At 33.7% G+C, this 17,852-nt stretch overlaps 1 protein-coding gene across 2 annotated transcripts; it reads left to right on the plus strand.

Annotated features, from left to right (window-relative positions):
- Positions 1-422: 422 nt before the first annotated feature.
- On the plus strand, positions 423-1,867 carry LOC105774266 (probable WRKY transcription factor 65). Of its 2 annotated transcripts, none has more exons than XM_012596703.2 (3): positions 423-749; positions 853-996; positions 1,101-1,867. In XM_012596703.2, exons 1-3 carry the CDS (start codon positions 592-594, stop codon positions 1,624-1,626), a joined length of 828 nt encoding a protein of 275 aa, XP_012452157.1. In that variant the 5' UTR covers positions 423-591; the 3' UTR covers positions 1,627-1,867. The 2 variants fall into 2 exon arrangements, with proteins under 2 accessions (XP_012452157.1, XP_012452156.1); XM_012596702.2 differs by having other exon boundaries at positions 424-749; positions 850-996.
- Positions 1,868-17,852: the final 15,985 nt, after the last annotated feature.

Genomic DNA, 17,852 nt, shown 5'->3' on the forward strand with positions numbered 1-17,852 from the left:
TAAATGTTGCTCAAAACCTTCATTAGCAAACATTAATTGCTTGGCCCATATTTTAGAGTAAGGGTTAGGCATTTTGGAACAGTCTCTAAATTAACAAGCACCACTTCATTATAAAAAAAAAAAAGAGACTACAATAATAATGGAAGGTAAATTATTTCATCCTTGACAACGAAAATTTCAAATCTTATAAACGAAATGATCAGTTGGCACATTTTAAAATCTTTTTAGAAAATTTTTAAAAATAGATTTCACTTCAACGCATATAATTAAAAAAGATGAGAGAGTGGAAAACTCTAATATTTGAACTTTGAATATTTAATATAAACTAAAAAACAAAGAAGTTAAATTGCATTTAATTTCAAGCTGCAATTTTGATAAAATTTTGGATTTATATCACATTTGGTGGCACGTCCTTTATAAACAAATAGTCAAAACCCAATCTGTAAACGTGCCGCCCCTCTCTCCCCCTAAATTTAAAAAGGACCAACCTCTTTGTTTCTTCTTCTTCTTCTTCGACCTAACCAGTTCGCTCTCTCTCTTCTTCCTTTACGATTTATCAACGGTCATCATAAGATCTTCTGATCATCAATCATGGACGCTGGTGACAGTAATTTCAATAAAGCCGGCAACCCTTTTGTCTCTGAACAACAAGTAGAAGGAAACGACAATGTTTCGTTAGAAACCGGCGCTGAATCTCCTCCTTCTTCTACTACTTTCAACGACATGAAACTCCCCTCCCCTAGAAAAGGGTAATGATCTTTCGTTCTTTATTTTTGACCGAGAAAATTCTGTTAAGTACGTTGTTTGCTCTTTTTTTTTTCGGTTTTGACGTAATGGGTTTTGTTACAGTAGAAAACCTATACAGAAAAGAGTGGTGTCAGTGCCAATCAAGGACGTTGATAGTTCGCGCCTAAAAGGGGAAAGTGCTCCACCGTCTGATTCTTGGGCTTGGCGAAAGTACGGCCAAAAACCCATCAAAGGCTCTCCTTACCCCAGGTATGTAGCTCAACTAGGCGTAAACTTAACCCATGTTTTGTCTGCATCGAGGAGTAACATTCAAAGTTTGATAAAGATTTCTGTTTTTATCTTACGGCGGACAGAGGTTATTACCGGTGTAGTAGCTCAAAGGGATGTCCAGCAAGGAAACAAGTTGAGAGGAGCCGCGTGGACCCTAAAATGTTAGTGGTCACCTATTCCTACGAACACAATCACCCTTGGCCCGCTTCTAGAAACAACACCGCAGCCGCCAAACAAGCGGTGGCGGCAGCAGAAGCGGAGACACCAACCATGACCACGACGGCAGCAGTAAAGCCCGGGCCATCTACTTCGCAGCCGGACACGGAACCGGAATCAGGAAGCGAAGAAAAGTTCGCTGATCTGACGGACGACTCGATTCTCAAAACACGGGATGAATTTGGTTGGTTGGGAGAGATGGAAACGACGTCGTCGACGGTTTTGGAAAGCCAGATATTTTCGGAAAGAGACAACGGAGAGGGTGACGTTGGTATGGTATTCCCGATGAGGGAAGAAGACGAGTTGTTATTCGCTGATCTGGGCGAGCTGCCCGAATGCTCCTTTGTGTTTAGACACCAACGGAAGATGGGACCACAAGTTGGGATCTGCTGACAAGTGGCTGAATAGGATTTCAGAATCGGCGGAGGAGGAACCATTAGTTTCAACGCGGTGCGGTTATCGTCTGGCACAAGATACGAAACGGAAAACAATAAAAGGAAAACGGATTTTTTATTTAAAATATTTTTTAAACAAAAAACTCTGTTACATTACATTTATCTTTGTTGTAACAATTTCCGGCAGCTTAAGGGACTTGATTGAATAGAAACAATTTTAACGTGACTCATAGCAGCAATTCTCGATTCTCAAATTTTAATTCTACCGTTGGTTAAAATGAATCAGAACCATTTGTTTTAATATGTAATTCCCACATTTTCTTCATCAAACATTATGAGATAATTTTCTACGTTCAATCATGTCGTGGCCTGGGTTATCGTAAAATGAACAAAGTCAATGGTTCTAGATTATTTATGTTCAAAATTCAGTCTCTACCGCTCATGAAAAGAATATTGCATAAATAATAATTGCTCTTTTGCAAATGGTTGTGTCTTCATGTTATTTGAATTTAAAATGACTGTCGAAAATAAATATAATATTTTTTAATTTTATGGATAAAATAAATATAAATTATGAAAACCATGGAAAAAAAATCATATAACATAGCTTAAGACAAGTTGGACGGTCATGACTTTCATCCAAAGGAAAAATAAAATAAAATCTTGCTTACCTAAGCTTTGCTTGTATCTTAAGCTTCTTCCTTTTTTTTCTCAGCTAATTAGCCAGCCAAGCAGAGAATTACAATATGATAATCCCTGATATAAAATAAAAGAAAACAAATACTAATATAATACAAGGAGTAGTTGAGGAAGAGGATAAGAATTGAGGGACCCAAGTGGATATTAAAGGATGAAACGTTTTAATTGTTTTTGGCATAATAATAAATTTAGCCTTTAATATTTACATTTTTTGTCAATTTGATCCTTATTATTTTTTTAGCTAAATTTAGTCATTAACATTTCAAAAAGAGTCAAATCACTTTTTTTTTAATGAAAACACACTAAAATATCAGTTTTTTAATGATCTTGGTGTGGCAACCCGGGTGACTGTTCACTTGTATTTCATACTGACATGACATTATTTCTTTTATATGTGATGACATCAACAAATATTTTAAAATTTTTAAAATACATATAATTATAAAGTACATAAAAATTAAAAACAAAAACAAGAAGTACACGTGGTTGCCATGCGGGCTGCCATATTTAAAAATTTTAAATTTTAAAATATATATAATTATAAAGTACATAAAAATTAAAAACAAAAACATGAAGTACATGTAGGTTGCCATGCGGGCTGTCATATTTCAAAATTTAATGTTTTAGTCAATATTTTCATTAACAAATAATTCAATTCTTTTTTAAAGATTGATGGTCAAATTTAACTCTTTTTAAAAGCTTGAGATCAAATTTAACTAAAAAAATTTAAGGATCAAATTGACAAAAATATAAATATTAAGGACTAAATTTATCATTATGCTTTTGTATACCCAACAGTTTACGCAAAAAAATAAATATGGGTTTAGCCCTAAACAAATATAAAGGGTTTTTTACCTAAATAATTTTAAAAAAAATTAAATACTGAAATAGGTTGTCAGCTGGATTATATACGAAAATGGTATGTTTTTTGGATCACGTCTATCTGACAGGCGCAACCACGTTTTTTATATTAAAATATTTCTTTTTTATTTTTTTAAAATTTATTGTTTTATTGGTGGCTCCTTTCTCATAGGCGTCATTGCTTGTATCTTTTTTCACAGGCGCGATTGGTGCTTAATTTTTCCCCTATATATACTCCCCCGAAAATTAAATGAGCAGAAGACACAAAATTTAGCAGAACAGAAGTAAGAAGATAAGGAGAAGAAAGAAAGAAAGGAAAACAAAAAGAATGATAAAGTATTTTTGTTTATTTCTTTTTAAATAAAATGTGAGTTTTGTTAGTAATTTTATTATTTGAAAGTTATTTTGTTAGGTTATTAATTTTGTTAGCTTCTGAATGAAAAATTTTGCATTAAAAATTTTATGTAACTTTTTGCTATTTGAAACTGTTTTGAGAATTTTAAATTTTTTTAACAGATCTAGTATTGAAGATAGAGAATCAATTTTTCATATGCGTTTATTTCGATGGAGAAATTTTGACAACAACCGTGGGATGTATATTTGAATGTCGCAAACAAGTAGCAATGAGATTTAATAGAAATATCTCGTTCGATGATATGAAGGAAAAAATTAGTGAAAAAATTTATAGACGTTGTGGGAGAAGGATCTCGAAACTTTTCTACAAGTTTTCAGTTTCGATAGATCCCATAAAATTCACCGAAATGGAACTTGTAGATGATGAAGATGTGGAGACAATGTTCGCTCTTTATTGTAGGACTCGGAGCAACCAAAATGCACCGATTCAGTTATTTGCCGACTTAGCTAGTGTGGAGTCAATTGAATATCTCACTCTATTAGGTGAAGAAGATGGAGCTCAAGAGCCGTGTATGGTGGTTCTGATATCGTACGTTGATAGCCAATCAACTATACACGGGATCGACATTGATATTAATGCTGCACCCGATACTGATGTGGTTGGTGATGATGTATACCATAGTCGTGATCTTTCTGATCATGAGGTCAATAGTGATAGTGATCCCAACGTGGACGAGGTCCCAGATGATATTAACGACGAAGGCGTGAAAGACGATGGAAACGTTAATGCGTCTTTAGTCGGGAACCAGGTTCATCGTATTGTGATACACAATAATCCTAGGGCATACATGTCTTGGATAGACCCTGATGCGCAGCACGTGGCCGAGTTCTCGGAGTACCTTGAAATACTACCTGCTCACCAGCTGACCATATATTCCGATCATGAGGAGTTGTTCGTGGGCTAGAGATTCGAAAGTAAAGAAGAGTGTGTATTTTCCATTAAGCAGTATAGCATGAATATATCAGTGGACTACAAAGTCGTCGTGTCTAAACTGACATTATATATTGGGGAGTGTTGGAGGTTGGCGAAAGGTTGCAATTGACAGATATGAGCTGCATTTATCCAGAAGTCGCAAATGTGGGAAATACGAAAATTTTTTGAGCCTCACACATGTACTTCAACATGTATGACAGAAGATCATCGAAAACTTGATTCCAAAACTATCTGTACGTGCATCATGCCAATGGTGAAAGACATGCCGACCATTAAAGTTTCAGTACTGATTGCCAAAATGCAGGCACAATTCCAATATCGAGTATTATACTAGAAGGTGTGGATAGCTAAGCAGATGGAAATAGAGCAATTGTACGGAGATTTCGATGCATCGTACAATGAGTTACAGTGATCGATAGTCGCTATGTGGGAGTACGTGCCGGAGACTGTCATTGAGTTGCAGGCACGATCTTATTACGGCCCGGATGACCAACTACAACCGGGAAAAATAATTTTTCAACAAATGTTCCGGACGTTTGATCCATGCGTGCGTGCATTTCCCTACTGCAAACCGCTTGAGCAAGTAGATGAGACATGGCTATACGGTAAATATACACAGATCCTACTTTTTGTTGTTTCTCAAGATGGGAATAAGAACGTGCTTCCGATTGTGTTTGTCATTGTAGATAAGGAGAACATGGAGTCGTATGAATTCTTCCTTACAAACATTCGCAGGTATGTTATTAGTAATGATAATATTTGCATCATCTTCGATAGAAAGAAAGTATTAATTGCCGCCATTAGGCATTCTAGTGTGCCATAGAGATTCGTTTACTGCATTCAGCACATCGCGGCTAACTTCCATCGAGATTATAAGAATGTAGACTGGCGGTGACAAGTTGTGAGAATGGGTAAAGAATAACCTTATCCTTTCAATATATAACCTAATGTTTTAGGGCGAGACTGTAACTTATATTTTCTCAATACATACACAGCGCACGAGCTAGAGCCATACATTTTCCGGAAAAGGATGACTCGACTTGAGGCTGACATGGAAGGTCAGACGAACACTTCTTTTCAACAATGATTGGGTACCATGGAGTCGTTTCAATGGGCTTAAAGTTTTGACGAGGGCTTTCATTATGGTAATTGACCACAAACTTGGTGGAGGGGATCAACGCTGTGTTATTGAAAACACGACATTTTTCAATTTCATCTGTCTTCTCGACTACATTCTATAGGTTGGCTACCCTGATGCCAAGAAAGAGTCACAACAAGTCAACTAGATGGAGGCAGGACACATATTTGTCGAAGATGTCAAGGATGCAATGGTTGCAAACCATCGGATGGTGAGGTCAATGAATATAGAAGTATATTCACGATGTAATGAAACGTTTCAAGTTACAGAGACCATCGGTCATCGACCCAGTATATGGAACGATGGAAATGTGCAAGTTTACACAATCGCAACAAGTAATAAAGTGACAAGTAAAGGTCGAGTTATCGTACCCACTGGGCTGTGAAAAGAATTATTTATGAATGCTATTTAAAACACTTTGGTGAAGAAAAATATTTTGTTTGAAGAGGGTGATTAAAAACTAAGATTTTAAACTAAGTGAACTAAATAAATAAATCTCAAATGAATGATTTCAAAATACGATTTTAATGAAGATGACATAACTGTGTTAGATTAATTACATTTCTTAACTTAGAATTATTAAACTCATGTTTATATTGTTACGAATAAGTTCACAGCAACTCGGTAATTTGCTAACTTATGAACATACTCACCTACCAAAATGCATTTATCTCTTGACTATATCCCTATGTCAATTCAACCGATTAAACAAATCTTAATAGGCAAATATGTTATTACACATACATACTTATTAAATCGAAATAATCTCTTGTACATATCCCTATGTCAATTCAAACAATTAACTCGATTTAATAAGCACATAAAAGACTATGTGAGGTAACAAAGTATCCTTACCTTGAAACAGTTTAATCACAATAATCTTGAAAATTATGCAAAGCAGATGTATCGTCAGATACCGTTGCTAACCTAACCCTCAGCTACTTTAGATGATTAAACATGCACTGATTAAGTACTGTGCCGATTAATTACAATTTCAATCCGTTTAAATAATTAATTCGTTAGTTACCTAACAATTTTAATGCAAGAATAACTTAGTCATGATTTTACTTAATCAAGCATCTTACCGAAACCTATAACAACATAAACACAATTTCAATAATTTTAACAAACGAAATGCAATCAACCTAACACGAATTAAATTCAAGCTAAATTGATTAAATTAACCATTCCAAAAACATAAATATTCATAGATATGTTCAGCATAACAACAACAAAAATTGAAGAGATAGGGAACAAGAATCAAATCTGGTGTTTTTCCCTGGCTTGACTAGTTACTCCGTTCTTCCTTCTCCGTTGTCCTGGTTGACCAAGGCTACTATGAACACTTAATTACTACTCCAAATAGCTGATGAATGCCCCTTTCCCAAGAGGAGAAATCGACAAGAGAGCAATGGAATTTTGGAATGGAAAAGAAGAGAGAAAATTGAGAGAAGAGAGGAAAGATGTGAATGCTTGAGGTGTGTTTCTAAAATGACCAGCCTAAGGGGGTTTTTATAGCTGAGGAGGACTACTAAAAACAGCTAAAATTATCAGCCAAAGAGCCCTCCCTTGGCTGGCCACACTTGTGGCAAGGTTGATAGTTTCAACTTTGCTAATTTAGGCTTGGGGCAAATCTATAAAGCTACCAATTGTGGAGGGGTTTGAATGCAACTTGAACAAGTATTCAAGGGCCTCTTTGCAAGCTTAAATAATCAGCTAATAAGCTGATTTGGGTCAGCTCTTGGGACAGTTTTTGGGCTGTCCATTTCTTGGTTGGTTCGGTTCACTCGGTTCAGTTCAACTGGACCACTTTTTTATAATTAATTAATAATAATTTATTAACCCAAATTAAATTAGATATAAATTAAAATTAATTATATTATGAATTAATAATATAATTTTGGACCGTCTTAGGCTGAAATTTCTTTTGCCACGATACTTCAAATTGCTTCTCGGTTTTGTGCTTCTAGTAGTGTCTGCCAAGCCATTTTTCGCCCTTTGTGCAAATCTGTTGAAAATAACCAAAATTCATAAAAAATAATTATAAAATTAACTAAAATTCAACATGTTCATATTTTAAGTGCACTTTAATTATTTTGTAAAAATTAATTATTTTTTCGACAAGAATTTTATCGAAACTATATAATTTTAAGTTAAAAAGGGTATGTAAAAATGTGTAAATTTCCGTGTTTCCAGTATACCGCCTAGGTCCTATGAAGTTGATATCTGAAACAGATGGTGTGATTGCAGGAGGTTCTAGACACTTCATTATCCCTGTGCACATGTCGTGGTAGCTTGTGCTAAAGTCTCGCTCAATGTAGAACAATTTATCGATGAAGTGTACACCCTCGAGCGCACGTTGTGTGTATGGGAGAACGAGTTCCCTGTGCTTCCTGACCTATCTACATGGGAGGTTCCTCCACAACCTTCGAGCTTGTCCCAGACAAAGGGTTGCGTAGGAACCCGAAAGGTCATCCGCAATGATCCAGAATCTATAACGAAATGGACATTAGAGAGAATTCTGACGGAAAGCTGTGTGATGTATGCAGATTAGCCGATCATAATCGGAGTAAATGTCTGCTTCGAAACTACCATATTGGACAATCATCGCGATCAGGTAGAAATTGAGATGTTGTTCATTACATGTTGAGAGGATTGAATCTAAAATTTGTCTAGAAATTGTTGCAATTAATCTAATTTGAATTATAAAGCTAGTCTAAAGTTTATTTATTTAAATACAAAGTTGACTATTTAAATTGTAAAAAAAAAACATAAAATTGATAAATAAAATGGCAACAAATTCATTACATAAATATGAAGTTGACTATTTAAATTGAAAAAGATCAAAAAATTGATAAATAAAATGGCAACAAATTCATTACATAAATATGAAGTTGACTATTTAAATTGAAAACAAATAAATCATAAAATTGATAAATAAAATGGAAAAAAATTCATTACATAAATATGAAGTTATTTATATTAAAAAAACCCCTAAAATTGATGGTTTTATGGTGTGGTTCTAGAGGTATATTTTTGCGGAGCTCGACGTTCACGTTGCGGGAGATTTCAGTGATCAACGTTCTCTTCATCTGTTTGTGGGGGTGTGCGAAACATAGACGAAAAATCATATGTCTCAAAAGCCATCGATGAACTTGAGCAGAGAGAAGTGGTGTACAACGGTGGATACGGGCCGGGAGAAGTGGAGTACGACGGTGGATACAGGCTGGAAGGAGTGGAGTACTGAGTTGGATACGAGCCAGGATGACTGGAGTACTGAAGTGGTAGTGGGCTGAAGATATCAAACTCTAAATGATACCCGTGGCCTGATGAGCTCGAGAAATAATCATCGCCCCCTAAATCTGGATGATAAGAACTATCTCTAGAGTGTAGTTCCAGCTCTACCTCCGGCTCCAGCTCTGGCTCTGCCTCCGGCTATGGTGCATGATGCGGATCTGGAAGGGGTTGCCCAAGTCGTGTCGTATGCGGGGGGACTACCATCGACCGCCCATCAAACAAAAATGGTTTCCCTATCTCACAGTACCACTGTATGTACTCTAACGAGGGCTGCAGATCCAAAGCACGATCCATCTAAGGTACTCTCCCTAACCGGTTGTTCCACATCATAATATATTCTTCATGCACTTCTCCCCAATCATTTCCATGCTTCCCCCTCCTGTTAATCCCATGGATCTCCCCTAATCGTACTGGCAGTGTCAGGATATACTATATGCAATCGAATTGCCGGAGTACTCGATCGCCATGATACCACTCCACTGTCTAAAAATTAATAACGGGTGCGCTAATGCACCATAGATTTGAGTGGACGTGGACAGACGAGGGAATAATTGCCATAATTTCTAGAATAGAATACGACATCCAAATGGATTGCACAATTAATAAATTGTTACATTAAAGCGGGTCGAGTAAGATAAAATAATAAAATTAAGTTGATATTGGAAAAAACTTACCCCCTCTCCAGCATGATTGTCGATCATCAGACGGTATATTGGAACCGTGTATGACCTTTCGATACCCAGATTAGTGCTCCATCTACGAAAACAAATTGTTAAAATAATATAATTCGAGAAAAAGTGAACTAATTATAATAACGAGTAAAAATTCATCACCTATTAACGAGTGGAAATACATATGATTGGTGACTAATGGATGCCAAGAATGAAATCTGGTAAAGTGCCCACAACTGCAACAGTATGAGGCATCCGCCTATGTCCATCGCAGAAGGATTTGTCATCCGACGAAGTTCGCAATACAACATGGGTAGCACTGCGGACCCCCAACTGTATGAACGAGTGTTATGCAAATTGGATAATAGGGGTAAGTACATCAAGTGGACCGTATTACCGTTTGCATCTGGCATGAGTACACCCCCTATAAGGTGCATAATGTAATCTCGAACGGCCTGCATCACCTCCCATTCATTGGCAGTACTCGACAAATACTTAAAATTGACCTTTAGCCATGAAAACCTCAAACTGGTAAATTTCCCTTCACTTGGCGAGCGTCCAAGTAAGTCATAGCAAAAGGCAGGCAGCCTAGAGATCGGACTTACGCCCGTGACCGCATTCCCATCGATGGGGAGCCCGAGCTGTAGTGCAACGTCCTTTAGAGTGATGGTGCACTCCTCACATGGCAAATGAAATGTGTGGTTCTCCAAACGCCATCGCTCAACTAAAGCGAAAATCAAGTCGTATCGCAGATCAAAAGTCCAGATCAATGCCGCTAACCCGAACTAGGCTAACTCCAAGTATGACATTAGGCGTTCATTTGGCAGAAACCCTACACTATTAACATGACCCCTCAATACACGGTAGGGGCTCTAACATTATTAGATTAGCAAAATAGTTAATACAATATAATTTAATTTAATTCCGCAAATAAAAATTTCATTACCATCTCATTAATAGTACTTGATATGTGATTATTATTATTAATCAAAGAACCCATTTGTTGCAAATCTGCAATTAAAAAAATGAATTCATTTAATTTGTTTCATAAAATACAATAAATTATTTCAAATTTTAGAAAAAAGGATAAATATATTATAATTTCCCATAATTTACCTACAATAAAAGAAAATTATGTTAGTTTTAATAATATAATTAAAATAAATATAAATTATCTAAACATAAAAAAAACATACAATTAAAAAATAAAAATAGAAATAGGAACATACACGATTAGTTTCTTTCAAACAACCTATAAAATTAAATAACAACAAATTTAATCAACATATTAATAAATCAATAAAAATTGTCAAATAAATAAAAATCAAATTAAATTAAATTATATAAAGATTACATTAAAAATCACAAAACACATAGCTAATCATAAATTACTAACAAAATAACTATAAAATTATTTTTTAAAAATTACATTACTAAAAAATTACAAAACCCTATGCTAAACCCTAACAATTTGTAACCTAATCCCATAAATTACTAACAAAATAAATAACTATAACAAAACACAAAACACTAACAATTTATAACCTAATCATAAACTACTACCAAAATAACTATAAAATTATTTTTTTAAAATTTACATTACTAAAAATTCACAAAACACAATAATTTATAATAAATTACTAACAAAATAATTTTACATTACTAAAACCTCACCAAATACTAAACTAAACACAACAATTTATAACATAATCCTAAATTACTAATAAATTAATTTTAAAATAATTATAAAAAATACATTCTTACAAAATATTAACCCAAAACCATAAACACTAAACATAAACAATTTATAAATAATAATTAATAACAAAAATAATTTATAAACAAAATTATTTACTAAAATAATACTTACCTTTTCTTTCTTTCTTCTTCTTTTTCTTTTTTTTTCTTCTCCTTTCTCTCCTTTCTTTCTCTCTTCCGGTGCACCTTCAACTTGGGGGCCATATAAGGTCCCCATTAAAAAAAAAAATTCCCGTGAAGGGACTAAACACTGCCAATGCATTGTACCAGAGGGGCACAGGCGCACAGAGGGGCATAGGGGGGTGTAAAGAAGAGGGCACCTGGGAGAGGCAGTTGAGGCTACCTGTTAGGCGCGACCAGTTGCGCCTATCTGACAGGCACGACTTGTCTCGGGTATTTTTAACCCGTATTTTGACCAGTTGACTGGATTTTGACCTGTATATATATTTAAATATTTTTAATAAAAATAAAATAATAATATTTTATTTAAAGTAAAAAAAATATTTTAATATAAAAAAAGTGGTTGCAGCTGTCAGATAGGGGCAACCCAAAAAAAATACCATTTTTGTATATAATCCAGCTGACAACCTATTTCAATATTTATTTTTTTAAAAATTATTTAGGTAAAAAACCCAAATATAAACAAGCTACTTTCAAAAAAAAAATCAAATATAAACAGCTGAATAAACAGATTAGGCAAACAACAAAAGTCCATTGAGGTATATTAACATTTTTACCACTTAACTATTGAAGAAGTTATAATTTGTCAAAACTTATTTTTGTTAATATTTGCTTCATTATCAATATTTTCATTCTGGACTTTTATAACAATTTAATAGACAATTATTTAAATTTCGCTATACTATTTCTTTTTTTTATCTACATTAAAATATGTTGAAATGATAGTTAAATAAGCATTCCAATTTTATAAAATTAAAAAATATTTTAATTTTTATCTTTTATAATTATACCTTTTAAATTTATTTTTAAAAATAAATCTAGTCAATTGAAACAAAATTTATTTAATATGTATATATTTAAATACTTAATACATCAGTCAATTAAGAAATTATAACTAAACTATAAAAACTTTTTAACGTCAACATAAAATATTAATCATTTTAAAAATATGAAGGACCAAATTGCGAACATTTCATAATTTAGACCAATTAAAATTTTTTTCTAAAAGTTTAAGTAACCAAAATTAAAAATAAAATGATTTCTTTTAAAATTCATTATTCCACACCAGATGTTAAATGTTATGATAACTAATACATGCTATATTATTTTGTAATCTAATCATTAGTTAATATCAATTAAGTGATCAAAATTTCCAATGTTATTGATTCTAAAGCCTAAATTGACTTCTTCTTCTTCTTCTTCTTTTTTTTTAATATTTTGATGATCAAATCAAACCTGTTATTCATATCTGTAATTTACCTTCTTGTTTTCAATTATATATTACTATTTATCAATCCTTAAATTTTAAGGAGTCCTTATACTTATCAAAATTTATGTGGATTTAGTCCGTTTGTGTAACACCCTCGATCCGGTTTAGGAGTTTCGGCTAAGTCGAAAGCGTTACATTAGATCACTAAGGTGATCATGTAAAGCCTCTCTTTTCCTTGCGTTGATTTGTATGAAAATCGCTCTTTTGTTTTTAGGAAAACATTCATTTGATTTAAACTGGTTTTACTTAACAATTCAATTACAATATTGTTAGTGTAAAGATTTTGGAAAACGAGATAAGGTTTTTCAAAAAGGACTTATCAAAACTTTTAAGAATTTTATAAAGCAACGGAAAAAATTTAAAGTGATGTATTTCTAAATGGAAAGGCAAAACATGCAGATATCAAATTATTATCTAAGTGTCATGCCTTAGAATGAATAAGCTAAACAACTTCACCCTAAACATAAAAGCGAGAAATAATTAAAAACTAAAATCCCGAAAACGAATAAAGAAAACTTTAATAAAAACTTTTAGAATAATAATAATGAAAAACGAGCTACTAGTCCGAGGTTCCTCCGATGTCTTTTCGTGTCCTAGTTTTCTATGCTACCTGTGAGGGAAAGAAAGGGGAAATGTGTTTAAAACGGCTCAGTGTGAGACTAAATTCTAAATCATTACATATAATTGACAACAATAACGCATATGAATTCAGTAGAAATTAAAGCATTCATCATGAAACATATAATAAATCAATGAATAACAATTATATATGATTCAATTAACATTTTAAAGTTCCCAGTCATCCATCCTATCCGCCCTCGAGTGTTGCTCGACACTCCAAAAACCCACTACAATAGTTGGCCATCCCGGTTTGATTTTCGGTGATGATGGTCATTCACTTGTCATCTGTGACGGTGACTTTTACTACAATAACTTACCATCCGGTTGCCTGGTTTTGATGGCTTTTTAAATCATCATCCTTGTTTAGTTCAATTTTGATGGTGTTTTTAATCTACCATCCCGTCTTGTCCGGTTTAGATGACATTGCTGTCTACTTCCTGCAGTACTGACTTTCGGTGTAGACTTATTTTTCCACTATCTTCTATGAAACTTCTCCGTCCTTCATACCCGATTTCGTGTAATTATGCACATGAACTTAGCAAGTTCTATGCTTTTTATCATCATTTTATGCTACCTTCAATATTTGATGTTGGCATTATAGGGCATGTATTTAAACATACATTTATCTCATCATCACACAATTACATATAATTGGTGCAAGTAAACAAAGAAAACATAGTGTACATGTACACGATTTTATGTGAATTAGTAGTCTAATTATTTAACACATTTACGGGTTTGCATGATCATATAGGCTCGCATGTACCTAGGGTTCACATGGCATATAGGCATGCATGCTCTTAGGGATCGCATAAAGGCTCGCAAGTTTCTAGGGTTCGCATGTAGGGTCGCATGTACCTAGGGTTCACATATAGGCTCACATAATCCTAGGGTTCGCATATAATCAACATATGGTTCGTATAACATGACTTGCATATAATAAACACATGGTTCACATATCATGGCTCGCATATAGATTCAAATAAGTTCGCATATATTATTAGTAAGGTGCTCGCAAGTAATAGCATGTAAGGGGGTTCACATGTCATAAACAGATAGGGTTCACATGTATGCTCTAAGAGCTCACGTATTCAATCCTATATGGTTTTACATATAGGTTCGCTTAACAGGGGCTCGTACGTACAGGTTCGTAGGAAAATGGGGATTCACATACAAGGGGTTCACATATTCTAGGGTTCGCACTCACAGGCTGACATTTAGGCTTGCACCTACAGGAGTTTGCATGCAAATGGGGTCTCGCCTACAAAAGGTTCAGACATGCAAAAAGGGGGGTTCGCATAAGGGCTTGCATAAGGTCTCGTACTCAAGGTTTCCGTAACACCTTCTAACCTGAATTTGTCGTTAGATTAGGGTTACGAGGCATTACCGATCAAAACACGGTTCAGAACAGTCATTTCATTTTCATTTCATTTTACTTTTTTTTAAACAATTAGAATAGTACCTAGATAACCAACCAATCATTCATAAAACATATTTATTCTTTGTCATCATTTAATCATCAAAACATCACCTATCATAATAAGCATGCTAAACACAATTCCATCATATACACTATTTCTAAGCCAAATCACATGGCTAGAATTACAATTCAAAAGTATAATAATAGTTTACTAGCCTATACATGCCATATGCCATATGTACAAAACTTTAAAAGTACCAACAAAATGATCGATAGTGCGATGACGTTTCCTGACGATCCCTGAGTCTGAGCTAACTTCGATAATCTATAAAACAGTGGAACACTGCATAAAGTAAGCTTTGGAAGCTTAGTAAGTCATAAGCAAATAAATCATTTCAATGAAAATTATAATTCAATTCAACTAAGCTGAACTCAAACATATCACAAAAGCATATACAATTAACTATCTCATATGAACTCATATTATTACATTAAGTTATAACTTACCTTTATATTTTTATAAACATATAAATTCACGCATACCTGAGCCATTCAGTTTAAAACCACATTCAGATTTGTTAAGAACACACAGAATTCTTATAAAACCCGTACAATGGCATATCCCGGATATTGTCTTACATGTTAACGCATATCGATGCCACTGTCCCAGACAGGGTCTTATACGAATCATATACGATGCCAATGTCCCAGACATGGTCTTACACAAAAATCACTTCTTGAAGTCCTATTATCATTTCATCAATATCAAATACATTTTCTATGGTTCATTCAGAGCTATTGACTTCATAATTAAATCATTTCATACGCAAAACAGGTCATCAAATGCTCAAATCAATTCAACAATACATATTCATATACGAATCCAATTCAGGAATGAATATCGTTATACCCAACAATTCAACAATGTATAACCATTCACGAATCAAGATCGGCAATATATAATTATACACAAATCAAATTCGGCATCCTATATTCATAAACAATTCACTATCGACAATATATAACCAAGTACGAATTAATTTCAACAATGTACAACCCTGTACGAATCAAGTCAACAACTTATATCCATATACCAAACAATTCAACAATGTATAACCATACACGAATCAAGATCGACAATATATAATCATACACAAATTAAATTCGGCATCCCATATTCATAAACAATTCACTATCGACAATATATAACCAAGTACGAATTAATTTCAGTAATGTAAAACCCTGTACGAATCAAGTCAGCAACTTATATCCATATACCAAATAATTCGGCAATGTATAACCATACACGAATCAAGTTCGAAAATGTATAATCAAATACAAATCCAATTCGGCATCCTATATACATAAAAAATTCAATATCGCAAATATATAACCATGTACAAGTTAATTTCAGCAAGGTAAAACATTTATATTTAATTTCAAAAACATTTATTTATTTACAAACTTACCTCGTTTTCCCGATTAACAGATCGGATTAATTACTCGTCAACCTTCGATTTCCCCCGATCTAAATCCGTTTTCTTTCTTTCTTGATCTATATATTATCAAAATCAGCTTATTTAATCAACTATTTATTCAATTTAGTCCAAAACACACATTAGGGTTATTTTACACATTTGCCCCTAAACTTTCACATTTTTACAATTTAGTCTCTATTTCAAAACAACACAAAGTAGACATAATTTCAATCCACCCATGCTTAGCTGAATTCACTAGGGGTCCCTAGCAGCCCAAAACTTGCATTTATTTCATATTACAACCACCTAATTTACAAATTTCACAATTTAATCCCTAATTTACATTTTCATCAAAAATCACTTTATAAAGCATGATAATCTAACATCAAATATTTATTTTTCATCAGCAAACAACAAAAAAATCAAGCTATCATCAATGGAAACTCACAAATTCATCAACCAATCCAAAAATTAAGGCATGGGCTAGCTAGAATACAAAGCAACGATCTCAAAAACGTAAAAATCATCAAAAATCGAGCTCAAAACATACCTCAATCAAGAATATAAAGGGCCGACCCCTAAAATGCTTCAAATGGTCTTTCTTCTTTTTATTTTTGGTGAGAAAAAAGATGAATGAAATAAAAAAATGAATTTTGTTTTATTAATATTAACCTTAATTACCTATTTACCTTTATACCCTTTAAAAACTTTAATAATTTCTATAAAACCAAACTCATAAAAGTCCACTAACACAAAAATGGTATAATTACCACCTAAGTACTCTTATATTAAGGTTCTATAGCCATTTAGTGTATTTAACTTATAGAACTCAAGTTTTGCACTTTACGCGATTTAATTCTTTTTATAGAATCGAGCACACAAACAATAAAATTTTCACACAAAACCTTCACACATATTAATTCACATACTGTAAACACCAAAAATAATTTTAAAATATTTTTTTGACTCAAATTTGTGGTCTCAAAACCACCGTCTGACTAGAGTTAAAACCGGGCTGTTACAACTCTCCCCCTTTTGGGATTTCGTCCTCTAAAATCTTACCAGCGAATAGGCTTGGGTAACATTCTCTCATAGCATCCTCGGGCTCCCACGTAGATTCTTCAATCTCGTGCTGATGCCATAAGACTTTCACAAAAGAGATTTTCTTATTTCTCAATTCTTTAACCTTGCGATCTAAAATCCGGATCGGTTCTTCTTCGTATGTCATATCAGGCTTAATTTAAATCTAAGACGGAGAAATCACATATGAGGGATCAGATCGATATCTTCGAAGCACAAATACGTGAAATACATTATGAATCTTATCTAACTCAGATGGCAACAACAACCTGTAAGCAACCGGCCCGATACGCTCAATAATTTCATACGACCCGATGAATCTCGGACTTAACTTGCCTTTTTTGCCAAATCTAAGAATTTTCTTCCACGAAGATACTTTCAAAAACGCTCGATCCCCAATCTA

This window comes from Gossypium raimondii, chromosome 6 (assembly GCF_025698545.1).
Source record: "Gossypium raimondii isolate GPD5lz chromosome 6, ASM2569854v1, whole genome shotgun sequence".
Lineage (NCBI taxonomy): Eukaryota > Viridiplantae > Streptophyta > Magnoliopsida > Malvales > Malvaceae > Gossypium > Gossypium raimondii.

Excerpts from the sequence above, each read along its gene's own strand:
- LOC105774266 (XM_012596702.2), top strand. The coding sequence starts at position 592 with ATGGACGCTGGTGACAGTAATTTCAATAAAGCCGGCAACCCTTTTGTC. Across the intron at positions 750-849 it reads CTCCCCTCCCCTAGAAAAGG|TAGAAAACCTATACAGAAAA; the intron begins GTAATGATCTTT and ends GTTTTGTTACAG. Across the intron at positions 997-1,100 it reads AAAGGCTCTCCTTACCCCAG|AGGTTATTACCGGTGTAGTA; the intron begins GTATGTAGCTCA and ends TACGGCGGACAG.